General features: G+C 41.7%; 1 protein-coding gene across 6 annotated transcripts; it reads left to right on the forward strand.

The window, feature by feature from the left end:
• The first annotated feature begins 357 nt into the window (after positions 1 to 357).
• RBL1 (RB transcriptional corepressor like 1) lies at positions 358 to 26,813 on the forward strand. Of its 6 annotated transcripts, XM_075166200.1 has the most exons (22): positions 358 to 560; positions 847 to 980; positions 1,941 to 2,141; positions 3,611 to 3,675; positions 3,768 to 3,896; positions 4,016 to 4,176; positions 4,928 to 4,977; positions 6,757 to 6,943; positions 8,423 to 8,589; positions 11,604 to 11,716; positions 12,278 to 12,381; positions 12,941 to 13,078; positions 14,778 to 14,942; positions 15,115 to 15,250; positions 16,886 to 17,152; positions 18,102 to 18,280; positions 19,904 to 20,080; positions 21,555 to 21,626; positions 21,815 to 21,899; positions 23,550 to 23,716; positions 24,152 to 24,316; positions 24,572 to 26,813. In XM_075166200.1, exons 1-22 carry the CDS (start codon positions 423 to 425, stop codon positions 24,740 to 24,742), a joined length of 3,171 nt encoding a protein of 1,056 aa, XP_075022301.1. In that variant the 5' UTR covers positions 358 to 422; the 3' UTR covers positions 24,743 to 26,813. The 6 variants fall into 6 exon arrangements, with proteins under 6 accessions (XP_075022301.1, XP_075022302.1, XP_075022304.1 ...); XM_075166201.1 differs by lacking the exons at positions 21,815 to 21,899; positions 23,550 to 23,716; XM_075166203.1 differs by lacking the exons at positions 23,550 to 23,716; positions 24,572 to 26,813 and having other exon boundaries at positions 24,152 to 24,293.

The raw sequence follows: 26,813 nt of genomic DNA on the forward strand, positions 1-26,813 counted from the left end.
CGTGGACCGGACTCGCCGAGGGTGCGCGTGGGGAGGCGGCCGCTCACATCCGCAAGCACCGTGCGCCGCACCTCCGTGCCCCGCCTACAGACGCGTGTGCCAGCATGTGCCTGCGTGCGGCCACCCCACGCGTGCGGGCGTGCGCACACGCGTGTGTGTGCGTGCAAACCCCCGCGGGGCGCGTGCAGCCCGGCACTCCCCGTGTATTCACGGGCACTGACCCCGTGTGCGCAGCGCCGAGCGCGCACCCCGCGCGTGTAACCCCGCGGCGCCGCACACCCGCGCCCACGCCTGGAGGCACCGTGTGCCACGGCCCGCCCCGCCCCCCGCGGCCCCGCCCCCGCCGCGCGCGGCGGAAGGTGCCGCTCCCTTCCGGCGGAGGCGTTTTGGCGCGCGGAGCGCAGGGCCGGGCCGGGCCCGCCATGTCCCGCCCGGAGCCGCCGCCCGCCGAGCCCGGCGCCGCCATCGAGCGGCTCTGCCAGGAGCTGAACCTGGACGCGGCCAGCGCCGCCGAGGCGCTGCGCGACTTCACGGCGCTGCGGGGCACCTACAGCCTGGAGGTGAGGGGGCCGGGCCGGGCGGGGCGGCGGCCGCTCGGCCTCTCAGGGGCGGCGGGGCCGGGCGGGGCGGGGCGGGGCGAGCTGGCGCCGCGGGAGGTGCCCGGGGGCGCCGGGGCGAGGGGCGGCCTCCGCCCGCAGCTGGCGCTGCCCGCGTGTGCGTGCGGGTGTGTCGATAGGTACGGGGCGGTGCCGCGTGCAGCGGGTGCGCGGAGCGGCGGCCCCCGGCTCCCGCCGCGGCCGGGCCCCCGCCGCCCCCCGCAGCTCGCGGCTTCCCGTGCCCCGGCAGGGCGAGGCGCTGCACTGGCTGGCCTGCGCCCTCTACGTCGCCTGCCGCAAGAGCCTGGTGCCCACCGTGGGGAGCGGCCTGATGGAGGGGAACGGCGTGTCGCTGACCAGGATCCTGCGCTCCGCCAGGCTCAGGTGAACTTTCCCGGGTTGCTAATTGCCGTGGCTAATTGCCGGCTGCTCCGGCACGGTGCCTGCTAATTCGCTGCTCTGCTAAAGCTACTAATTCAGGTACCCGCTCCTTTTCTCACGGCTCCAAGCACTGCAAAATGCATGTCCCGAGGTAAAAGTATGAAAGCAATAAATCCTCTTTTGTTAAAAATGGAAATGAGATGTAAATACGTAATTTTCAGCTTCAAGCCTTTAAAAAACCACCCGTGTCAGACCAACAATTGTTCCACCCACGCCAGTTATTTCTTTTTGTAGTTAACTGAAACACAAAGAGGAGCTCTGAATGTTCTGTTAGCAATCCAGATGAGACTCGGGATTTAGGCCAGATCGCTGGCTGTAGTGTTGATGGCTACGTCTGCGGCGTTCTGGGAACATAGAACTGTGCGATGGCATAAATGCTGACGCTCCGCGGGGGCTTTCTGGCAGGCAGCTCCGCTTGCTCTGACCCGAGGTGGCAGAACTCCGAATGTTTCTCGTTCCGCTTAAGGACCTGTTCTCAGCTGCACTGCCGGAGGGGGGTTTGTCAATGTAGAAAGTTAATGGGTGTTTGTGTAGGTAACTTCGACAGGCGTAGACTCTTGTTTGTGGTTTTGTTGCCTCTCCTGCCTCCCCCTCGACACACGCAGAGCTGTACGTGCTCTTTCCTTTCTACCCCTCCCCTGGCTGACACAGCTACGCTGGCAGCCTTTAAATAAAATTAGTGTTTCTATGCCTGTGCCTTAAAGAGTGTCAAGGAGAAAAACCAAAGTGACAAAAGGCGAAAAGCTTACTATATATACAGTTGGGGAATAAATGGTAAACCTATACATTAACCAAATTAGTCGTTAAGGAGTAAATGCGTTGCATTTTAGCTTTTTAAAAAATTCAGAATAAAGGAAGTTAGTTATGCACAAACTGAAGCAGACTTTTCTTTTTTCTTTTAAGTTTAATTCAGTTTTTTAGCAAAATGAAGAAGTGGATGGACATGTCAAATCTACCACAGGAATTCAGAGAGCGAGTGGAGAGGCTGGAGAGAAATTTTGAAGTGTCAACTGTGATTTTCAAAAAGTTTGAACCAATATTTTTGGATATATTTCAAAACCCTTACGAAGAAACGTCTAAATCACAGCGAAGCAGGAAACAGAGGTATTTTTGAGATTTCGTGTGACTTTTCCCTGGAAAGGGCTATACCTAATAGAGATCTGTGAAAATTAAGATCATTATTTGTGCTTTAAAAACTTATGTAAAGTTCCGAAGCGATCGGGCCCCTTTGTGGCCTTGATTCTGAAGTGCAGTGAATACAGAAACATCCCTAATCTCGATGGGGTACGGCTCCTATCAGCAGAGCTTTGCATCCGGTGGCTGTTTACGCAGTTCGCTGTAACGTGCGGAAACTGGCCCGTAGGGAGAATGTGTGTGGTGGGGAGAGGAACAGTGAGATGGATTAACTTGAGACACAGTGAGACCGACACTTAAAACGTTTAGCAGAAATAACTTAAGTAGCACAGGGATATTTTGTCTTGGCGAAGTACGGGCCGAGGTAGTTGGTATCGTGACAGAGTCCCTCCGTACAAAGCGGCATTGCATCCACAGGGACCTCCGCGCTACTGGGTTTTGAACGTGATTGCCAGATGAGCGGTAACATGCAAATGAAAGAAAGTTACAGCTGATGCACTCGTTTTTATGACAAACTTAGTAACTGGTGGTGTCGTCTTCCAGACGCACACAGAACTTCTGCCTTAATTAAAGAGCTTGTCCCTATTCCCTGCCGACTGTGTGGCTGCCTCTGTGACAGCTTTATAGTGGGAGTGTAACCTTCATGATCAGGGAGCTGAGTGGGTCTGTGCAAGGTGTTTCTGCCAGCTCACGTGCGTCCTCTACATGTGAGGGGGGGCAATTGTTCTGGTAAAACGCTCCAGCATAGCTCCGTGTCTACAGGTAGAAGGGACGCTTCTGCTGCTATAGCTCTTCACGTGTGACAGGTAGCTTTGTGGGCATTGCTGCGTATCGGGAGAAATTTTGTCGGTATGCTCTGCTGATGTTCCTTCATTGGAGCAGCGTTCGTTACTGTAACCACAGCTTCGGCTTCTCTGTGGGCTGTCTTGAATAATGTCTTCCCTGGTCTTCCATCCATCCGTGGTTTTGGATGATCTCTACTCCAAACACGATTCAGCAGATGAGCTGTAATACAAGCTGTAGTTGCATATTTTGAAGGAATGATGCTTTATTAAAATATTTAGGAAAAACTGTCACAGGAATTTAGGTACCCTTGGCATCTCACCACCTGCAGCTGCGGGAGGATTCTGTTAGAGAGGAGGCACCAGCACAACAGCGTGGCCAGGGTCGCAGGCCAAAGGCAGCCGTTCGCTCAGAAGAGGGGGAGAAGGTCAGGGATGCTGTGCAAAGCGCTCCGCGGAGCGAGGTAGGAGGCTGTTGGTCGGTGAAAGCTGAAATAAGGACATGTAGCTTAGATTGTGCCTTAGTGTGAAATTAAGATGGACAACGGCTCTGACTGTTATTTTGAGCAAGGAAGCGGGATGAAATTCTTACCGTAAAACAAGCTTCAGCTTCCTGGAACTGAAGGCTGACTTCTCCCCTCTTTTCCTCATTGATAGACGGGTGCCATGCGGTGTTAAAGATCTCTTCAACTTCTGCTGGACTCTCTTTGTGTACACTAAGGGTAGGCTTGCCTTTTTTAGCTGCGTGGTTTGTATACGTTCTGAGTTATGAACTTCTTTTGTGTTGCTTGACGTGATGTGCTGTCTCTTAAAGGTAATTTCCGTATGATTGGAGATGATTTAGTAAATTCCTATCATTTGCTTCTGTGCTGCTTGGACCTGATTTTTGCCAATGCCCTTTTGTGTCCAAATAGAAGAGATTTGCTAAATCCATCGTTTAAAGGTATGGTGGGGACAGATTATTTAAAATCAAATATGCTTTGTTCTCTTGTTTCTTTTCAAATGAAGTTGAAGGCTGGTTGTCTTTCCCCCACCCCCACCCCCCCTTCTCCTTGTTCTCAGGCTTACCAGCGGACTTCCATGCAACAGAGATCAAAGCCTCTGAAGATCCTCCTTGCATCATTGCCACACTATGTGAGCTGCACGACGGGCTTTTAGTAGAAGCAAAAGGAATAAAGGAACACTACTTTAAACCATATATTTCAAAACTATTTGATAGGAAGGTACATCTTACTAGTTTTAAGAATGTATGGCAGTGCTCATATGAATGATCTTGAGACCATTTAAATCCTGCAGGTTCTGCCGGAAAGTGTACTAAAAGGCAAATGAACTTGGGTCTGATTGTCTTTGTACATATTTTATCAGGAGCAGAATTTACTCTCGCTTTTAATGATGTGTGCTGTAAGGTCCCCTGTGTTTTGGCTTTTTATGTCAGTGGAGAATCTTTGCTTTCCTTTCTTGGCAGTTTGAAACTGAATCGTGGATGATAATGTTTTCTTCAGGCAAAAAAGTAATCTCATTGTGAAATTATTTTCTGGAATAACTGTCAGGATAGCATGGGTCCTACTGCTTGTCTTGGAGTTGAACAAAATGCTTTGGAAAGAAGAGGTTGAGGTTGCAGGTGTACAAATTGTTCTGTCTGGTTTTGATCCTGGAAATTTTTTCCAAGCCCTATGGAAGTTTCCGTGTAGTCGTTCATCAGGTCGGTCCCTAACCCGCCAATGGAACAGATGTTAAATAACAGTACTGTTTCTGAGGAGTGAGTTTATCTAGAGCTTGGATAGAACTGGGCTTTGTCCTCATCTGTTTGTCTTGCTAATGGCATTGTAGTCCTTTGGTCTAGGCAAAAAAAAAAGTCCAGTTATGCTCCTAAATCTCATTTCCTTTTTGGCTAAAACCATCATGCCCTCACACTGTTAGAGTTGGAACAGCTTTGATTTTATTATGTAAGATATTTCTGCTTTTTATTCTTAGATCTTAAAAGGAGAATGTCTGTTGGATCTTTGCAATTTTACAGAAAACAAGTAAGTTACAGCTTATGTTCTTAATCACGGGGTTTGGTTTCTTTTCTAAAATACAAGCCTTTGAATGCTACATCTCAGGTTTTCCTGTTCCTTTTTCTTACCATAACTAATGGGTTTTAATTATTTGACAATCAAAGCTGCTATCTGGCTAAAACGCTTTCTGGATCTGAGATGTGTCAAATGTCAGGGGCTCAGATGCCGACTTTCTTCCTTAATGTCAGGTTTTATGGTGCTTGCCGTTATTTTCTGGCAGCTGTAACATTTGAGTAATCTAATGCAAATCAAAACCTTGACTCTGAAGTTCATGGATGTGTTTCTATACACACCTCAGATGTTATACCCGAGTAGGGAAGTCTTTAGATTCATTTATCAGTCTCCAATTGATTGTATAAATCTGTGAATGCAACAGAAGTACTCAAAAGAAAAAGAAGCAACAATTGCAAAACCACAAGAAAGAGATAAGGTGTTTCTGTCGAAGGCAAGTACAGTTGTTTCAGAAACTTCTTAACTGACTTCTGAAAGCTAATTTAAATGTAAAATATGAACAGCAGCTGCTTTGTTCTGGATCCCTTAAAGGGTTTTTTTGCCTTTTCCAGAAATACCTAATAATTTGTTTTTGCAAGGTGAGTTTTTAACATGTTGGTTTGCTTTGAGAACTTTGAGCAAAGACTCAGTTGTTTTAACAATGTAGAGAACACTCACATTTAAATATAAAACGGTGTTGCTGTGATCCATTTGAAGCAGTGAACTTCTCTTAGTATTTCTACTTAAAAATTAGTAGTATTACTTTAATAATACTGTCATGTGGAATGATACAGCAGTCCCTGTTCTTTTGTAAGTAGCTTAACATCTAAAGGAAACATGAAGCCTCTCTGTTTCTTTGTCCAAACTTTGCATAGACCTTTACTTTTTCTAAAAGACATGGGGAAGGTGAACCTGTGATACAGTCAAGTTTCCTGTGGGATCACAGAATCCCTTGCATCATGAATACATTGTTATGTTCCATTAATATACATGCTAAGTGGCAGCTTGAATTGCTAAGACACCTTGTAGGCAAAAGATATTTCATATAGCATTCATGTATCATGAGAAACACGCAGGCAGGATTTATTGATGCAAGCTCTTTCTGATTTTTATCCAAAAGTTTCATTCTGCTTCCCAGGTATAAGTTTAAAGCTTTGCAACCTTTGTGAGATTAAACGTTCCTGTTTTACAGTTGGGTTAGCTGGAATAAAGAAAATGAAAGATTTGTTTGGTAGCGTATGTCAGTAGTGATTTTAGAAATTGAATACAGGCGGCTAGCTCTTAAATTTCTCTTCCTCTGAACCATTATGAAAATTACAGGCTACAAAGTGGCAAAAGTAGAAATCAAATGTAGCTAGTTTAATGCAACTACCGTCCACGTGCTCCGTGTATACAAAGATTCAACCTCTGATCAGCTGAGTATTCCAAACTGTTCTATTTACAACCGGGATGGAAGCAAAGTTGTCTTCTCCTCTTCGTACTGAGAGCCAAACGGTGGTGGTGACTTAAGAGGAAGAGTGGTCCCTGCAGCGGATCGTGGAGGGAACAGGGGAGGTTTTAAGCACAAGGAAGGCAGGGACGACCGCAGGCAGATTGCTCGGGGGGTGAAGTTGTGTTTACAAGCGGCACTGCTGCTGAAAGCATTAAACGCTTTGAACGCATGTTGGTTTCGGTTTTGTACTTTAGTTCCACTGGCACCTTTTTTGTTTCTTTAGCAGTTTAACCTTTGATATAAACCCTGGGCTTCTCTTTCAGCAAAGCACTGAATAAAGAGTATGAAGAGTACGTTCTGACAGTGGGTGACTTTGACGAGAGAGTTTTCCTAGGAGCTGATGCTGAAGAAGAAATTGGCACTCCTCGAAAATTTCCTGCAGATGTGCCGGTAGGGAAAACGGCAGCAAGAGCTCATGTGGAGTGTCATCTTCAGCAGCATTTTGAAAAGGTGATTCGTTTAACATATTGATCTCACTTGAAGTACTCCTTCAAGTTTTTCCATCCTTGTACGCTATTTGAATCACTGAAGTGACTTTGAACTTCTTGAACTTCCTCCTGAGGGGAAGATGATGAATGCCATTTGCAGGCTTCAGTGGATGTTGTCTTGCTAAGGAGAAATGGTGATGTCTTCTTTCCTGTGGAATTTTGTAAATGACTATTCCTTAAACAGGATGAGAGCACTTTCACGTGTGTAGTCTGTTTTTGTCCAAGAAAAATCAATAAGTAGTTAAGACCTAAATATACAGGTTTTGCTTAAACTTCATTTATACCTAATAGGAATACCATTAAACCTTTATGCTGGATTGATGTATTTGTTTTCCCGATATTTCCTTTTTTAGGACAGAAAGAGTCAATTTGTGTACTATACTATGGAAAATAACATTGAAGACAAAACCCACCGAAGTCTAACTCTTCATTACAAAAAGTAGCCTAGAAATGGAGTTAATGTTTCACTGTGTTTAAAAATGTAAAATGTATTTAATGAAGTTGGCATATGGGAAAACACTTGACTGATTACTTTTTAAACTTGGATAAGGGGAAAAAATGGTGCTGGCTGTGTGAAAGAACCACGTGCTGTTTGATTTACATGTCAATTAAAAAATAAGAATACTTATTACAAGATGCTAGTGCCGGTGTAAGTGGATCATGCGGCTTAGCTTTTTCTCCCAAATATAAGTGTATTTCATATTAAGGCAGATTAAAGACAGGGGTTTGGAATGAGTGTATCAATTCTGAACTTCAGTTTCTGTAGTATAATAGTGACTTCATTGCTATTTATGCATACTGACTGCAGGCTTAACCTTTCCTTATTATTTGCCTTGTATCTTCAAAATGTGTCTATTCTACTAATTCAAAACCAAATACTTTATTGCATCACTTCCAGAAAGCAGGATACTAACAGATAAGTGCAGTCGACACAGCTCCATCTGCTCAGTGCTGTGTCATCTGCTGTGTGTGTGTTCTTTGGATAAGGGGAGGCTCTCAGTCCACCAGGACAGATTTCCCGAAGAAAATTTTCCTGTGACCCTCTCCTAGGCAGCTCTGCCACGTACTCCTTATGTCACCCAGCTAACGCAGTCAGGGACCATGAATGGAAGCATATGCTTTCTCTTTCTTGCCCTGTATTTTTCAATGTTCAAGTGAGCTTAAAAATTTACAGGCTTTAAGATTTAAAGTCTCGTTTTCCTATATTTTATTTTAAAAAAATCTTTGAGTTAATTTTAGTCTGCCTGAAGATTTGTTATGTTTTGTATTTATGGAGTCCTGGGAAAACTTTAACTAATTTTTAGTCAGGTTTGGTGGCAGCCTTCAGGTAGCGTACTAGTGGTGTCATTTTAATCTTTGGAGTGATTTTGCAGGAGATGCTAATTTGAAAGGTTTTTGAAACAGTTCTGTTGACTTATTTGATTTATTCTTTGTCTGACAGAAAAGGTCGTTTGCACCTTCAACTCCACTGACTGGAAGAAGATACCTACGAGAAAAGGAAGCTGTCATCACTCCTGTGGCTTCAGCAACACAAAGCGTGAGCCGGTTGCAGAACATTGTGGCTGGATTGAAAAATGCACCAAGTGAACAACTTATAACTATTTTTGAGTAAGTATGTCCACTGCAGGTGCTCTCATACAAACAGAAACTCGTCTTTTCATGCTTGTGACTGCTTTCTTCCTCAAACTTTACTTTTTTTGTTTGGTGCAGAATATTTTTGGCTGTGTTTCTGTATTATTTCTAGTTGAAAGATCTTCTGTTTTCTAGATGATCTCATCTTCTGGAGAAGAATAGCTGAACATACCCCCCTCCAACTTGTCACCACCATTGTATTAATGTAGCTTCAGTTTTTGCTAATGTTAATTTAGCTGTTTTTCTGCTTGAAAGCCAAATACTTTTTTGTTCGGCTGGATTTTTAAATTTTTAACAAGCATGGCTCAATTAAAAAATATGGTAACTATATTGGCAGAGGTTTGGGGGGAGAAGGGATATGTTAGAGTGAACAAGCGATAATCTTTGCCTCGAAGAGTTGGGAAGATAAGACTAAAAGCAGCCTAAAGGCTCCTCATTTCTACTTCATACTACGTCAGGATATCTTAATCTAACTTTATAGCATATATAAGCGCCGAGCAGTGACCCTAATTATTGTTGATGTTGATCTCTTGTATAGCAGCAGCCGTGTTTTCCACTTCTCTAGTTGTTCTGGTGGCCGTTCCCTGAGCGTGCTTCAGCGCATCCGTTTCCTCCCTGAGCCGTGATGTCTGTCCTAGGGCAGGCGTCCCGGCAGGAATTAGAGCATTCCTAGTCAAGAGCCTCTCGCTCAGCCCTGATGGCTGCTGTGTGATACTGGGAAATCATAGTGAGTGAGTAGTGAACACAAGCCCAGTCTTTCACGATCACCATTTCTAGGACAGCGTCCCAGTTATATAAATCAACCTATATTTTAGGCTCCTGGATGCGTGACTGCGTGCTGGCTGTAGTGAAATGCACATGGAGATGGTGGTGCATAAGCAGATGAGCGTAAACAAAACAGTTTATCAGTAAAAGGTAGATCAGTGTTGCTTCAGAGCTCATAAAAAGCAATAATTTAATAGTAAATACCTGTAAAGCTGTTGGGTGTTTGCCTAACATCCGTGCAAATTAAGGCCTTGCTGGAGACGGTGTAAGGTCTCCAGATATTTTTTTATTAATCAGAACAGACGTTTAGTATTAGCACTTAATATTTGAAGTGCCAAAGTAATGTTTTTTAAAGCAGCCTTCATAAACAGGTGAAAAATATTACTTTTAGTTCTCATCTTTGGAGTTACATATATTTTGAAAGTTTTCCTAGCACTTGTTCTTGAAAGTGTACAAATTCTCAGCAAGATGCATTTCTATTTTAATGTTTCTTTGATTGTTTTTTTTTAAGGACTGTTTGATACTATTTATATTACACAATTAAAACATAAACGTGTCTGCAATCGCTAATGAAAAATGTGTTTGTTCAAGTAATAAACCAGTCTGTCAAGAGGGATGTAAATATTAGAATGGGGAAAAGAATTGAGTAAACCTCTGACAAGAAATGTGTTGAGTACTTTGCTCATCATGGATATGAGTTCAGCAAGCACTAGGATATGTACTGATTAGGAGAAACGGAAAGAACTGTGTTTTGGACTACGTGTGATATTCTATGCTTTTGAATATTTTCTCTGTCAAATTAAAATTCCTTGGAAACATAACTTTGAAGTTAATTAGAAGGCTTTGTTCAATGAAACCTTAGTTTATTTCAATGCTAGCTTTTCAAAATAGTTTAGTGTCTTAATTTGACACTAGTCACAAGCCACTGTCCTCTAACACAGAATTGCTGGGAAATCTGGAAGCATTCAGAAAGAGCATCTCCAGACGGAGATTCTCTGGTTCCTTTTTATGATAGTGACTGTGCGGAGTTCATCAGTTCCTCTTTGCCTTGCTAGTAAATAAGGTATTTTTGGAAAGATGCTGACTCTTCACTTCAAAAGCTTTCTGTACTCCCTCAAACCCTGCCTGGTTTGTGTGGTCTCGTGGATGCGTATGGTTTTTTGGTTGCCTGTTGTAGCATCCTTCCTACTACCCTGCTCCTAGCAGATACATTTTTCTCCTGAGTGTGCTACTGTAGCTCTTGCTTTCTCCTGCGTTTGTTCCAAAATCTATGTATCCTCTCTTAACTCTGTTAGGAAAGGGAAAAAGGAAACAATATTTCTGTATGTTTTATTATTTTGGGTCGGGGCAACCCCCGGTATCAACACAGGCTGGGGGATGAAGGGATTGAGAGCAAGAGAAAGACTTGGGGGTACTGGTGGACGAAAAGCTGGGCATGAGCCAGCAATGTGCGCTCGCAGCCCAGAAGCCAACCGTGTCCTGGGCTGCATCACCAGCAGCGTGGCCGGCAGGTCGAGGGAGGGGATTCTGCCCCTCTGCTCTGGTGAGACCCCCCCTGCAGTGCTGCGTCCAGCTCTGGAGCCCTCAGCACAAGAAAGACATGGACCTGTTGGAGCGGGTCCAGAGGAGGCCACGGCAATGCTCGGGGATGGAACACCTCTGCTATGAAGAAAGGCCGAGGAGTTGGGGTTGTTCAGCCTGGAGCGGGGAAGGCTCCGGGGAGACCTTATAAGCCCCCTTTAAGTACTGATAGGCGGCAGTAAGAAAGATGGAGACAAACTTTCTAGCAGGGCCTGTTGCGACAGGACAAGGGGGAATGGTTTTAAACTAAAAGAGGGTAGATTCAGGCTAGATATAAGGAAGACATTTTTTACAATGAGGGTGGTGAAACACTGGCACAGGTGCCCAGAGAGGTGGTAGATGCCCCATCCCTGGGATCGTTCAAGGTCAGGTTGGACGGGGCTCTGAGCAACCTGCTCAGATGTCCCTGCCTACGGCATGGGGGTTGGACTAGAGGACCTTTAAAGGTCCTTTCCAACTCAAACTGTTCTATGATTCTATGTTTTCCTCTGTTCTCTATGGTAATACAGGTTATTGCCGGTATTATAACTAGCTTCTCTTCTTTCTGTTTGGGTGGTATTTTTTTGTTTGTTTGTTTTTTGAGGACTTTTGAAACTGGATATTTATTTATACAAACAAGGCTTTCTCTTTGCATTCTGCTTCAGGTCTTGTGCACGCAGCCCTATGGAAAGCATTATGACCAGAGTGAAAGAAATAGGTGAGACGTTCTGTCGCAGCTACACTCAGTCAACAGATGAACAGCCAGGATCTCATATAGGTATGGACGTGAAATGCATGGGATGTTTCAAAATATTAAACCAGGGCAAATGAAATGCATACATATGCTGTTGTGTAAGTATTTAATACCGTGGAGCTGCTTTTAACTCAGAACATATCCAAACAGAAAACTGTTGCTGTCAAACAGAACGCTGTAAAGAGTAAAACTTTATTACAGAGTGAAACTAAGGTTGCAGTTCAAAATGGGATAACCAAGAGAGCATTGAAACTATAGCAGCTCTTAACAAAAATTGTAAACTTGCATTGTTAGATTTAAAATTTAGAGGAAACGGAATACAAATAGGAAAATTATTACTGCAACTGTCTGCAAAATTATATCACTAGAAATATGAAAATACATAATCCTTTAAAACATTTCTAGAATTTCATGCTGTTCTTGTGACTTGTGGATTTCTGAACCTACTTTTTTGATTTGCAAAGTCTATACATACACACACATATGCACTATTTCCTTTGAGGAGGAGAAGTACTGCTCAATTTAGTCTTAAGACCATTTGTGCAAACGGCGTTGGGCTTCATCTCTGTTGGTTTTAAATTTCAGATTTTGCTGTAAACAGATTAAAACTGGCAGAGATCTTGTACTATAAAATCTTGGAGACTATAATGCTGCAAGAAACACGAAGGCTACATGGGAAGGATCTGACTGTAAGTAAAGAACTAGCAAAAGAGGAGAACACTTTTTGTAATCCTCTCTAGGGGGTTATCTTCAGACAGTTCCAGAACAGAGCAGTCTGCAGCAAAGCAGTCTGTGTATATTGTTAATATTAAAAAAGGGGAAATATATGGAAAGTGCTTAAATGAGGTTTTTACTGCTATTAAAAATGGTATAATTTTGGCATAACTAACCATCTTACTTTGTGTTGCCGTCTAGAATCATGACTTTATGGACAGAGAACTTTCCTCTTCTTTACCCAATTAACAAACTCGATACTTCATATTAGACAGCAATGCATTTGCTCTGCTTTGTGATTCACAGTAAGGCCAATTCATTTGGCCATAGTATGAAAAATGTGATGGTTTTGGTGCTGTTAGTTTACTTCTAGTCTTTACCATTCTAAACTTCCCTGTAAGGAGGAGACTGTGGAAGGTAGAAAAAAGCAGCAGCTCTTCTCTCCAGCAATAAGCTGTATAGTATTAGTGCCAAAAAATTCAAACTTCCATTTCCCAAACCTCCCATCATTGACATTTTCTGTAATCTCTTCAGGCTCTCTTGGAACAAGATGTCTTTCACCGCTCTCTCATGGCATGCTGCTTGGAGATTGTGCTTTTTGCATATAGCTCACCTCGTACCTTTCCCTGGATCATTGAAGTTCTTGACCTCAGGCCATTCTATTTCTATAAGGTAAATAAATACTGTCTTAGGACTGGATCTGTATTAGAAATAGCACGTTACTGGATTGACAGTCTTAGAGGATGATGCTCTTCCTTCCTAGGTAATCAAGTAGGAGAAGGACTGATGTTAACTTGTAATATGCCTATTCTAAATTCTGGCTGTCCTTAAATATATTACCTGGAATGTGTAATGCCGGAATTGAAGCTGAAATTTAAAGCAAGAAAACCATTTTGTAAATGGTACTTAACTGTAATGTGCTGTTGATCAACTTTTAGTTCTTAATACATGTCCACTTTTCGTAGACTAAAGCATTCAAGCATATATTTTGATGATACTCATATTTATTGACTGCAAGCTATAGTTCTGCTTATTAGTAATAGCAATAATATTCTTTGTTGTCTTTGGCTACTACTTATCACAGGCTTGCTTTGTTAATCTTTTTTTTTTCTGTTCTGTTTTATATAACAGAACATAAAATCTCTTTTCCTGGGTATTCTCTATTTTTGCTCTTTTTTTAACCTCCTTCCCCCCTGCCTCCAATGTCATTTCTGTTCTTTGTCTTGTTTGATCCTTTTATCATCTAGCCGTATGCCTCCTATTTTTACTAGATACCTAACAGCTTTCTGCGGTTAGTCCTGAATAAATCAGAAGTAGTTCTGTTTAGACGATAACAACCAAAAAAATCGAACCCTTTGGGAAAGCTGTTTTATATTCTGTTCTCCCTTCTTCATTCTTTAATCCTCAGATGTAGGGCAGTAGTGAAACTGAAACAGATCTGACAATATTGCTGTGGCTGTTGGCAGCCTACATCAATACCAGATGCACTGGTGCCGATCCAACTTTGTGGAACAGATTTATGTTTGATTTGAATTTTCTTTGCTATTCAGAGTACATTCTTGCGGCACTCTCACTTGAAAAAAATTGCCATTACAAAGACTTCACACAGGAGCACCAATATTTATTATTCCACTTGTGCCATTTGTAACTTTGTTCTTTGGGTGCTTAGTTTCTGTAGTATAAATAAGTAAACACATCATTAAGTCCTCCAGGGCAGTATTATGGCACTTCCATCTCTGGAGCTTTAGAAAAACAGGCTGAATGTTCCTCTGTCAGAAAAAACATAAATAAAGTGGATCTTGCGTTGGAGCATAGGGGTGGAGTATGATATTTCAAGGGCCCTTTCAATTCTTTTCAACGCCGATTTGTGTATGTTGAGGGTTCTAAGCCTTTTCTTAAATGAAACTTTAAAGCAGTGGTTTTCAACCCTTTTTGTTATGGGCCACTTGTTTGAAAGGAAGGAAGGCTTAAACGCTGGGGTTCTCGCGTACCCAGCCTCGGCGGATATACCTGCCTCTGTCTGCCTCGGCGCGCTGCGTCTGCCGATGAGCGCTGCCTGTGCTTAGTGCTTGCGTTCTCTACATGCTTAGCGATGGCGAGAGGGGGCCTTAAAAACACCCCTGGGAGTGGGTTGTGCTGCACTGATGGGACATCTGCTGTCCATTTCCAACCCCTGGATTGCCTTTGGGAAAGGGGGTTAAAAAAAGAGGGATCAGCAGAGGATTGGGGAAGATTAAGATGTGAGGAGGAGTCTGGAGCATTCTACGTTGAAGAGAAGTTTCAAAAAGGATCCTGAAACGAATAATGATTTGATAATGTTAAGCATGAGCAATATGACTTTGCTTTTGTGCATGTGTTTTGTCACCATTAGGTAATTGAAGTACTGATTCGGTCTGAGGAAGGACTTTCCAGAGACATGGTGAAGCACCTCAACAGCATTGAGGAACAAATTCTCGAGAGTCTCGCCTGGACTCGGGACTCGGCACTCTGGAGTGCCCTCGAGGCCTCAGAAAACAAGGTCCCAACCTGTGAAGAAGTATGTTACCTGTTTGCCTTTTATTAGGAAATTCACGTTCTTTTTCTTACTGTTGTTTTTTACAGAAAACCATTCAAATGAGACAATTGCTGCAGAAAAGCTTCTATTAATAGATTGGCACAAAGAAGGGAAATCTATTTGTTATCTTACACTGACATTTCTTATTTCTCAGGTAATATTTCCCAGTAATTTCGAAGCAAGCAATGGAGGAAGTGGGCTTGGGCATTTGCCTATGATGCCAATATCTCCTATAATTCATCCTCGAGTAAAAGAGGTTCGGACAGATCTTGGTGGGAGTTTAAGACGGGGTATGTTCAAGGTTTCTGATATGATTTGAATGTGTGAATTTGGGGAGAGGGGGTTTAGATTTCTTTATAATTACAAAAAGCAATCTTGAATCTGAATTAAGCATCAGAATTGTGAAGCCTCTTATTTGATCAAGGGAAAGTCTAGATGCATCCGGTCAAACCATTGCTGTGTCTTGCTGGCAGCAGACGTTGGTGATAATGCTTCACTTCTGAACTGGAGCAGGTTTTGCCGCTGTTTTGGTGCAAGGGTTACCTTTACTCTCGGGTGGGTTGTCATCTGATGGCTTGTTGTTCTTTTCTGTTCAGATTTTTCCAGGTTTTTTGTTCTCAGTGAGTTTGGCTGGATTTTAGGTGACTCTCTTTAAATGGAATGACAGAGCTGCATTTATTCCTCCTTCCTACAGAACTTTTTTTTGCAGGAGGAGAGGACAATACTTTGCAGTATTCTTTCCTCTGAAGAACTGCCTTGCTCTTTGCAGATTCCTAGGTATCACACAGAGCTGCCTCCTGACAGTGAGAGCGAAGAGGCAGCGGCAGCACTGCTGTTGCTTTTTTGTACTTCTCTAGTTAGGAATTGGTGCTTTCATTGTATCCCGAACAATAGTCCATAGGTTCTTGCTGGTGCAGTATGGACTGATTCGTGTTGTGATGTTGTCTCCTTTTGTGTTTGTCTGGCAAATTGCATTACAAGACTGGGTTTTGTTTTTTAAATACTCATTAGGAATGAGATGTATAAGCAGTTGCTGTAGATGTTATGGTTAGGTGTTTGATGGAAGGGAAAGCAACTTGGAGATGGTGTCTTATATATGGAAAGGGCTGTGTGGGACTTTATCTTGTATATGAGAATCTGGTACCAAACACTCCTCCTAACTTCAAATGGCAAATGGTGGGGACTGGAAATGTTTATTTGCCCCTGGTACCAAGAGAACTACCCTGGCACAGTTAGAAGTAAGGTCTCCAATCGGTCTTATCTGGCCAGTTATCCAGAAGGTTTCTGCTTCGTGGGAAATAGGAACCTGCTGTCACTTGTGTCCTCACAGTTGGCTAGCAGACTTCAGCAGAAACGCAAAAAGCCAGAGGAACAGAAGCCTGTAAATTGGTATTGTGTACTTCCGTCTTACTGCTGGAGCAAATGTTTGAAAGCAACAGAAGAGCCTGAGAGGAACTGGGTGGGGGTGGAGGCTTCTGACTGGGGTTAGTTTAGAGAGAGTTAAAAAGCCAGAACATACAGAAGACTGCATATCCAGGGAATGTGGTCCGTGTTCCTGTAGAGGAATGTGTTCAGAGGAATAGCACTTGCAAATATTACTGATCTGCCAAGCAGACTGGAGCATCTGTAATCCTGCGAGTTCCTCGGTCTCTGCAAATTAGCTTGGTCACTCTTGTCTTCCTTGTGGTACCTGATTGTGAAACTGAGCTGTCTGGGATGACTGCAAAATAAAAGGAGATAGTTAGACTATAGGTCTTGTTCGTATCGCCTAGGAACAGTGAGCTGTGAGATTAGTTCTTAACTAGAAGTGATTTCTTGTACTTTGGTTTTGTAGTTTGAAGGTTAGCCTTTTCCCCTCCTGTGAAGCATTCCTATTAACTGCTCCTCTTAAGGCTTTTTTTTTTTCTTTCTCCTTTGCGTACTAGACGTGCAGCCATTGTCCCCAATCTCTGTTCATGAGCGCTACAGTTCTCCTACAGCTGGAAGTGCTAAGAGAAGGCTCTTTGGAGATGACAGCCCCAAAGAAATGCGGATGGAAAAAATTTTAACCGAAGGGACTAAGTTGACAATTGCTCCAGCGTCAAGCATTGCTGCTGAAAATGTGTCGGTTTCTCCTGGCCCAACAGTACTGACCATGACAACAGCTACAGCACCGGGAAAAACGGGACAGAAGGTTACTATCCCACTGCACGGTACGAATTCTTCCCGTTTTTTTTTTTCTACTAGGTGTTTTGCTTGCTCTTAAGATCTGCTTAGACCAACCATGCTTCTTGAACACGTATTGCTTTTTCTTTTTTAAAAGAACATGTACCACTGTGTTTAAAAAAAAAAAAAAGCAGCTTAAGTTTATACTGACATCTCCTTCTGTGGAGACGTCTGATATCTGACAAGCATCCTGACAATTCCTCCTTGCAAACAAAGTTGTGGAGTTCTTGCTTCTTCCAGTTACACCTCACCACAGATGAAGCGATGCTTTGGTTCTCAGCTCCAATAATGATTTACTACTCTTTGTCTTAACGTTGGTCTATTATAATCTTAAAAGGCTCTGGAATTTCTGGGTAAGGCCTACATGTTAAGGTCGGCAAAATAGTGGGGGATTTTTGTTTCGTTGAAGTTGGGTGATGCCTGAATATTTCTGAAAATGATACATGAGAAATTAGTTTTATAGCCTTTTTTAATTTAAAAACTGGGTCTATAGATAAAGATGAAAAGAAAAAAATCTCCACTTTCCATGTTTAAGGAGACTTTCAGCAAGAGAATTTGACTACTGAGGAAACTAATGAGGACTGTATGTGATGTGCTGGTTTGTAGAATAATACAGAAAAGGAAAGAGAATGCCCACCTCTGCCAAAAGAGTGGAGCACTGACTACAGAAATTATGATTTCTTGTGAACTTTGTACTTTCAGATAGTTTTATAAATGATCATTCACATTCATGTTCTTCCTTTAAGCATTACCAGAAATGTAATTTTTAATCATTTCTGAAGACTCTGAGGGACAAAGAGTCTTTTTAGCATCCAGTACAGAAGGTTGAGATGTCTTTAGTATGAAATGTTTGTGAATGAATTTATGACTTGCAGTTTAACTCTGCAGCATGAGGAGAGCAAACAGTTTATTTCTGGATGTGTATATCCTCTCCAGGTATTGCAAATGAAATGGGTGGGATCACATTGATACCCATTTCGATGAATCTAGGTCAGCCATGTAAAATGGAGGCCCAGGCTCCCTGCCACCCCCAGGTGAATCAAGCACAAGAAGCGCATCTGTCATCAGCAAGCAAACCAAGGAAAACGGGGTCCTTGGCACTGTTTTACAGAAAGGTAACGTCTTTATTGGGAAGTCATGCTTTAGTTCTGTTCGTGGCTATGCTGAAACTTGCCTCCTTGTGCAGCTTTCGTTACCTTTCAGTCTTCACCTTTCCTTTGGCATGAGCAGTTCTTATATACCTGGGAGGAGAACAGAAAAGATGTTGTCGAGTGTTCCAGGGAATCCAATTTTCCCCCTTTCCCTCCCCATGAGATGGTTTTTTCTTTTAATTAGCAGCTTCTATAAATAACTACCCAAGAAATATCGGTAGTTTTTACTTCTCTTGTCTATTTTTACTGCCTCCCACATTTGCAAGGGTTAGACATACCAGAAAAGAGATTATTCTCCTATGTCTTGCTCATTCAAAACTGCACTGTTTCGCATCCTGCATCTGGAGATTCTCATTTGCAATTTTCTGAGGTCTACGCAGTAGTGCTGATCTTGCTAGTATGGGGCCTCAGAAAGCAGTGGTGAATAACACACTATCTAAAAGTTTCTAGAAAGAAGGAACTTCTTGAAATAATGATCGATTTAAGGGGTAAGTTAAGAACTGCTTCAGAGAAACTTCAGATTACTTGTTTCTAGTTGCTTTTATTTCCAATGTAGAGTGCGTAAGGGGTCTTTGGAGGAGGCACGGGTGACTTGCCTAAATGCCTGCAAAGAATATATGCCTAAATTAATCTCTCAAAAATATTAGAGAAGTTATTTTCAGAGGTTTTCGCCTTTTAGGGTACCTCTATTGTAAACCTAGAGAATTCTACAATGAACAATCTTTAAAGTAAATCTTAATACAGAAACTAATTCGTGGAAACACTTGTAAGCCACATCCTGTGTCTGAACTATTGGTTCTTTAATTTTGATAGTGACAGTCTGGTCTCTTTCTGAGAACAGATTAAGAATTGATTAGCCAGCTGCCAGGCGTGAACTCACGCTGCATTTTGGAAGCTTTACTCTCAGTTGGTGAATACTTCAGCTGTAGCAGTGTATTTGACAAACCATGTGGTAGGCAACATATTCCTCTTAGTTACGAAGGAGACCTAAAATCTTTACTTAAATGTGTCTTTAAATTTTGACCTTCTATTTACAGTGATCATCATATTCAAAATGGTAGTTTTTCCCTACTTGCCTTTCTTGTTCCTGTTCAGTAGAGCAAGTGAAAATGAAATGAACTCTTCCTGCTTTCCAACATAAAGAGTGTGCCTAGTTACTATCCATGAAGCGAGAACTTCTGAAATAAATGGAAGAAGGCTAATGTTGCACTTGATAGTTATTTCAGGTTTTGAGACAGATTTTTGGTAATCAAAAAGAAAAAAAAAAATCCATCATCTTGCTAACCTAAGATTATATTTAATCAAAGTTCTTTGTGTTTGTTGGAAGTGTTCCATTATAGTGAGTGAGTGATATGGTATAGAAGCCATAGTCATAATGTTTCTAAGTGGATTTCCTATAAGCATTAGAGATCCAACATCTGAACAAAGTTGACAACTTAGTCTTTGAAGACATCGTCTGGGCAGAGGGGGGAAATTTTGCAGAAACGAACCATTCAAATATAGAACAGCTCTACTTCGAGGACTTTCATTTTTGCAGACTAAGTTAAGCTTATTTGGCTTGACTCTGTGTGTGTCTCTTTCTTCCAGGTTTATCACCTGGCAAGCGTGCGCTTGCGTGATCTGTGCTTAAAATTGGATGTTTCCAATGACTTGCGCAGGAAGATATGGACATGCTTCGAATTCACATTGGTTCATTGTGCTGATCTAATGAAGGACAGGCATTTGGACCAGCTCCTCCTCTGTGCCTTTTATATCATGGCAAAGGTAACGAGTAGTTTTAAGAAATTCAGGGAAATTTATGTCAATTGAAAATGTAAATTGTGTTCACAGTTTACGATTTGATTGCTTTATTCATGTCATATTACTGGAGGGAGGGGAAGAGTGCTTCCAAGAACTGGATGAAGTCCCAGTATATTTTTTGCCTGTTTTGCATAATCTTGAAAGTTCCTATCAACCAGTCAGTTGGTTAAGAGAGGAATTTCTTCTCTTCTTGAGCGCGTTCACAATGAGCAGTGGTCAGCATAGAGAAAAGCAGTGTGTGGTCTCCTTGCCCCATATTTGTGTTTTCTATCCTGTTCCTCATCTTCATGATCTATGTAATCTGAACTAAAAATGCCATTACAGTTACAGAATTATGCGGGTGCGAAAATCTGCAGGAGCTCACAACCTTATGTATGGATGGAAAGTTTTATTCCACAAAAATCCTCTTAGCTTTTAAAGATGTAGGTTGACGAATTGAGCTGGTTGCTTGTTACTTGTACTTCTTCATTTCTTATTCCATTTGCCAGCATTGATTTAAGGTGTTACTAAATTGGATTATGAAACTGGAATATTGGTTTGACTCAAACTTGAGCTGATGGTTACTGTGGCCATCAAGGCTGATTCAGACACAAATTCAGGAAAGTGAAACTAAGCCCAGGCTCTTCTAAAACATTGCGGATGATTACCTTTTCTTCTTGAGGAAGACAAATGAAGAGGAGCACTATCTGTGGAGGGAAACTGATGTTCAAATTGTGACTACCTGTGCTTTTAATAACTGAAGCGTAGCTTAGGCTCATTTGACATCGATACTGATAGCTGTAGAAAAGCAAAACCATTGAATAGTCAGTGCTCTGCATTTTATCGTGTAGTTTGTCAGGTTTTTTTTAAATACGGTTTTCTGAGTGCTGTCTCCAGTGCAGTGTGAGACCTGACAATTTAGACAGAGACCTTTATACATTCTCTTCTGACTCCTACTACAAATATTGTTGCTCATCTGCTATTAAAATTACAGATGCACAGCTGAAAAACGAAGTCCTTTAACAAATGAGCTACTTTGAAGTACAAAAGAAAGCTGAAATTGCATGTGTGTATATGCCTGCCTAGTGTTTTGTTCAGGATTTCCTCACTTTCTGTGTAGAAAAGTTAAGGGGTCCAGTTTTCAAATTTACAAATACATTTTTGACTTAATAATATTTCCCTTCTTTAATTTTTAGTGTCATTAGAAGAAAAGTCGGAAAAGGAATGATTCCTAAGCATCATAAGCAACAAAGGGCTTTAGTAGCTAAGAAACAAGGAATGCTTGAACAAGAAAAATGTTTTTTTCCTATTTTCATCACCAGAATTAAGTTTTAACATTATGTATTCATAGTAATACTCAGGAAAAAGCTATATAGCGGGAAGCTGATTGAATAGACTGGACCTGAGCAGCCCGACCTTGCTGCTTGCACTTGGTCTTCAATTGTCTTTTCTTTTCCAGGTAACCAAAGAGGAAAGAACTTTTCAGGACATAATGAAAAGTTACAGAAACCAGCCACAAGCAAACAGCCATGTGAGTAAACAGTATTGCCTTTCCTTTTTATAAACCTCCGATAGAGATGCTTCTCAAATATTTGTGCTGATAAGGGAGAAGTCAAATCCTCTTCAGTGTTACATTCATTCTTACTCAGATGGATTTCATCTAGTCTTCTGACTTCCTTGTTTTCCTTGACAAGAGTGTTTTTCCCCGGTGTCCTGTAGGTTTATAGGAGTGTCTTGTTGAGAAATATTTCTGCCGATGTCCTATTGGACAAAAATGCAAACCAAGATGTGGAGATGACAGAAGGTAGGTACAGCAAAGTAATCTGCTGTTTTTAAAAATGTACTTGTGGGCTTTTAAAGAACTGAACTGTCAAGTAATAAGGAGAAGTGAAGCAAGTTTTACAGTTTTAAATGTATTAAAGGAAAATAAATGTATTGTTGAAAAAGAAGCCATCTTGTCAGTAGCCCTCCTGTGTGTTAGGTACGGAAAATACGCGTCCTAGCTGGAAAAAATGTTTAATTTTGTTTCCTTAAATTTGGTTGCTCGAGATTGAAGTGTTTCCTTAGTGTGTCAGTGTTGTTCTTGGCCAGCAACTCTGGTTAACAAAGAAAGATGAACGGTACCTGGAATATTATGACAGGTTTTTTTCTTAATATTACCTATCCTGAAGGCTTAAATGGGAGAACTTGTTTCAGATAATAAAAATGGTGACTCTAAGACCACCATTTTCTTATATTCAGGTTTCTTCTAAATAGTTGATATTTTCTTTGCCCTGGGTTAGAGGAGAAAAGGGATTAGAGTAGTATTTGAGAAAATCATGGAAATTGTGCCATGCCTGTTTTTAGTGATGTGTCAGGAAACTGAGAGATCACGAGCCCATGTCTGAAGCCATGAGCAGAGCAGACCTGCAGCCAGGATGCGCGCAGAAGTTTAGAAGACTGTTCCGTCTGGTAAATTCCCACAGTGGGTGGGATTCAACTGCTTGAACAAGTATTAGAGCCATTTTTTAAATGCCTTTCGAGGATTCCACTGGGGTCCAGGAAAGTGCTGGTCTACTGTAGGTTCAGCATCCTGCCTAGCAGCTCCACAATTCTTGGATGTCCTAGGGCATCTGAAGTGGCGCTGGCTCCGGCGCTTTGTCAAACAAATGTACTTGGTTACAAAGTTCTTCAGTTGCTTTTCCTGCCAGACTTTTTCTTCAGTTAATAGACTCATGTCGTCTTAACTCCAGCTCTTTTGACACCAGCTTACAGGAACATGTGCTTGTGTTGTGACACAAGGCAGGCACACTTACGGTATCAGCTGAAGCCTTTGACGTTTGTCTCGTATGCACTGATTGCAAGAGGTTTTATTCTGTGTTGCCCTGTTTTGCTTGGCAGTAAACAGTTCAGAGGATGAAACATAGAAGGCCGTATTCAGAAGCAGTCTGGCTTAATTAGGGGAGAGAGAACATTAACAGAAACACACTTGCTGTGTGGCTGCAGCTTTTTCCACTGAACAGCCATTTTGTAACATGCCGAGCATATGGCTTCCTCGCAGCAGACGTGAGTTGAGTACGAAGCTATTCTTTGCCAGCTGATCACTAGAAACTTTCACAGAAGCTAAAAGCTGGGAGTTCTAAGAGCAACCACTCCCCAAAATAAGCATGGGAAAAGCGGTCAATTGTGCTACAGTTTTTTGCTACAGCTGTTTCCAAGTTTGGAACAAAGATTTATGTCGGCCTTTTTAGCCATAATCCACTAGCCTGCTAGCAGCGATTTGTAGCTCCTCCTAATGTTCATAACCACTTACAGCACACCCGGCTCCAGTCGGAAGCACGCTTCTTTTGTTCATCACATTAACTGGTCAGTTTATGGACGAGTTCTTGTCAGTTGGATATTGTAAGTTTGAACCTGAAGCGCCCAGTTTGCTGATCCTATGTTTCTGAAATCTGAAGCTCTCTCTTATTGTTAGACTCGTTTGTGAAAACTGGCAGTTCCTCAGGACGATCCGGAGCAGAGAACTCCAGTGAGTCGGGAACAGAGGAGAGAGGAGATCTTATTAAATTTTACAATGCAGTCTATGTAGGAAGAGTAAAGTCATTTGCACTGAAGTACGATATCACAAACCAGGATCATGTAGTAAGTAAAGTATTTTGGAATTTTGCTCTCTTTAATAATCAGACACAGAGTCTTTTTTCTGACAGTTAAGCATCTGTCAATAATGTTGTTCTATTATTCACCTGGTGTGGTTACAGAAATCAATTAGTTGTAGGTAATGGTATGAGGACTTGCTTTAACAGCCTTTCAAGAGGACAAACGCAGATGCAGTTCAGTTTACAACTCCGGTTTCAGCTTCTTTATATCGATGCTCAAATGCCTGTGGAGCATCTGTATAACACATCTGGAAAGTAAATTTGTTCTGTTGTTTGGTGGATATTCAATCTGTTGTTTAACTGTTATGGGATAAAATCTTCTAAAGAAGACCTGGAAGTGTATTAATCATTCCTTCTGTGAAGTTACTGGTCTTAAATGTCTTCTGATTCAGCTCCTATCCAAATTTGTGCCCTCTTGCAGATGGAAGCCCCTCCCTTGTCTCCATTCCCCAACATTAAGCAACAGCCGGTGTCTCCTCGACGGATCTCTCAACAGCATTCTGTTTATGTTTCGCCTCACAAGAATGGTGCCTGCTTGACACCTCAAACTGCACTACTCTATAAATTCAATGGGAGCCCTTCCAAGGTAGAAGGCAAAAAGGTTGAAAGGGGTCAATTTGATAGAGGGTTAGTTAATGTCCTAATTAGTATATGTTCTAATGCAGTGAGGTTTCATTGAACTAGTCTCAGTTTGCGGTGAAGGCTAGAATTCTTTATGTAGAATCCATCACTTGCTCAGCAAAGAGGTTCAGAATAACTTTTTGTTCTCAGATAATTGAAAACCAGAGCAAGTTTGAAATGGAGTCGTAGTAACTCATGATTCTTTTTATCTTGATTGCAGAGTTTGAAGGACATCAACAATATGATAAAACAAGGTGAACACAGGAGTAAGAAACGAGCAATAGCAATTGATAGTGACACTGAATCCCCTACGAAGCGACTCTGCCAGGAAAACGATGACGTTTTACTTAAACGTCTCCAAGATGTTGTCAGTGAAAGAGCAAATCATTAAAACTGCCGGTTTTCTGTGGGATCTAAAAGCTATGGAGTTGGATTCAACTGTTGCGCTATTTATTTCTTGCTTTTGTATACAGACAACTGCCAAGGTTCTTGAACATTGAACTTTTACCTGACTTCCACAGGATGCAGAAAGCAAGGGTTAAGTAGTAAACACCAAAGAACGAGAGGTGGTGATGATCTTCATTCCCAAAGGCCATGCTGTGCTCTAAGTTACTCTTTGAGCTGCTTTAGCAAAAGAGTGATCTGTAAAAAGCCATGTTGGATGTTCTCCAGGCTAATTTAGAGCATCGTGAGTTCTGAGTGTAACTCAGCTTCTAGTAATACTGGTTTTATTTTTGGAGTAAGAATGATAAGGAAATGAGTGAAGTCAGTTAAGTTTCCTCAAGCTTTTGGTATTTGGGGAAGAAACTTTAAAAGTGCCTTATTTTAAAAGAATGTGGAATTTTATGCATTATTTTACTGTGGAGTGAGTGGCGTGGAGAACAAATTGGTCATTAGTCTCAGGAAGAGCTGAGCAGTTTTGAACTGTATGATTTGTGCTGTGCTCCATCTCCTGTCAGAACTTCAGTAAAAGCGTACGTTGTGACGTGGATCAGACAGCTTTTGCGATAACAAAGGCAATCATCAAAAAGCACAAATGGCAGTGTCTAAAATTGGACACTGACATCTGATAAAACACTGAGATACGGCTCAGTGAGTCTGAATCACCGTTCTCTCGAGCCAGCGAACGCTGCCACGGAAGCTGCTCCTTTTCCTCTTGTGTAGTATCTACACTGAACGTAAGCCCATCAGATAAGGCATGTTTGTATATGTGGGGGTTTATAGCTAGTAAAGGCTTGGATTCATTGGACATGTGTAAATTCCAGCATCCGATTTTTGTAACTAAGTTTTTAACGCTGAGGAATTTAGTAGGGTGTATTTTCAAAATGGAGAAAAGTCAAGGTTTATTCATTACTGTAAATCAGTAGCTTGATCTTATTTCATAATTGCATTTAAGATTAGAGCCATAGAGAAGCTTCTCAGCACTGTATTTTTCTGTTCATGTGTATATTGAACTGAAAAAAAAATTGAATGGTTACATAGGACTTGTTTAAGGAGCTCTGTTCACTTCATTGTTCGGTTTGTTTAGCATATGCTGCAAGATCTGCTGTCCTACAGTTCAGGGAAGAACACTGCAATGATTTCAAGCAGTCTTGGCTAATGAATCTGGCCAGCAATGATGGAGGAAAAATGTATTTAAAAGTGTACATGTATAGCGAGTAGAAAGTTTACAAACTCCGTAATTTGTTTTTGAATTATTAACTAATTAAGTATTTGATTTTTTTACTTTCCAAAAAAGGTGCTTATTTCTGAAAGGTCTGACTGTAGAGAGCTGCGGTATGAGGGAATGGCCACACAGTGGACTAGGTTTCATGCAGATTCTTCTGTTCAGTTCCTTTAATTTTATTCAATTTTTAATATTTGTCTTCAGATCTTGAGATAAGTACAAGAGAAACAACCTTTCTCTTGATCTGCTCATCAGTGCTGTTACAACTATAACCGTTCAATGTATATATATACTCCAGTCACTAAAAGCCTCCTGTGTTGGGGGGGGAACGGGGAATCTTCATTTAGCTTTGGGCAGAGTCTGCTTTATCTGCGTGGAGGATTGCAGCCTTTCTGGATGGGAAACGTACCATCGGGCTTAACAGCGCAAGTCTTTCAGCCGTGTTGTATCACAAGAGTTCAGTTGATTTGGTTTTAATTCAATGTCACGTGCAGATCTCACCTATCTGCTTACCACACTGTTACTGTATTCTCTGAAACTGTAGAAAACTAATGGTGCTAAAATCCTTCTTAGTCGTCATTAGGTGTAGTGTTTTTTCATTAGAAAAATGAATGTACTACAACTGGATGCAGTTCAGATTTTTTTCACCTTTTTAGGTGATGATAGAAAAAATATTTTTGGACTTGTTGAACAGCTAAAACAATAGCTTATATGAAGATTTTGTAACGGTTTCAAAGTGCCTTCATGTGTAAATATGTATTTTATAATAAACAATTAAAAAGTATTTTAACCTGTG

This window comes from Calonectris borealis, chromosome 17 (assembly GCF_964195595.1).
Source record: "Calonectris borealis chromosome 17, bCalBor7.hap1.2, whole genome shotgun sequence".
Taxonomy (NCBI): domain Eukaryota; kingdom Metazoa; phylum Chordata; class Aves; order Procellariiformes; family Procellariidae; genus Calonectris; species Calonectris borealis.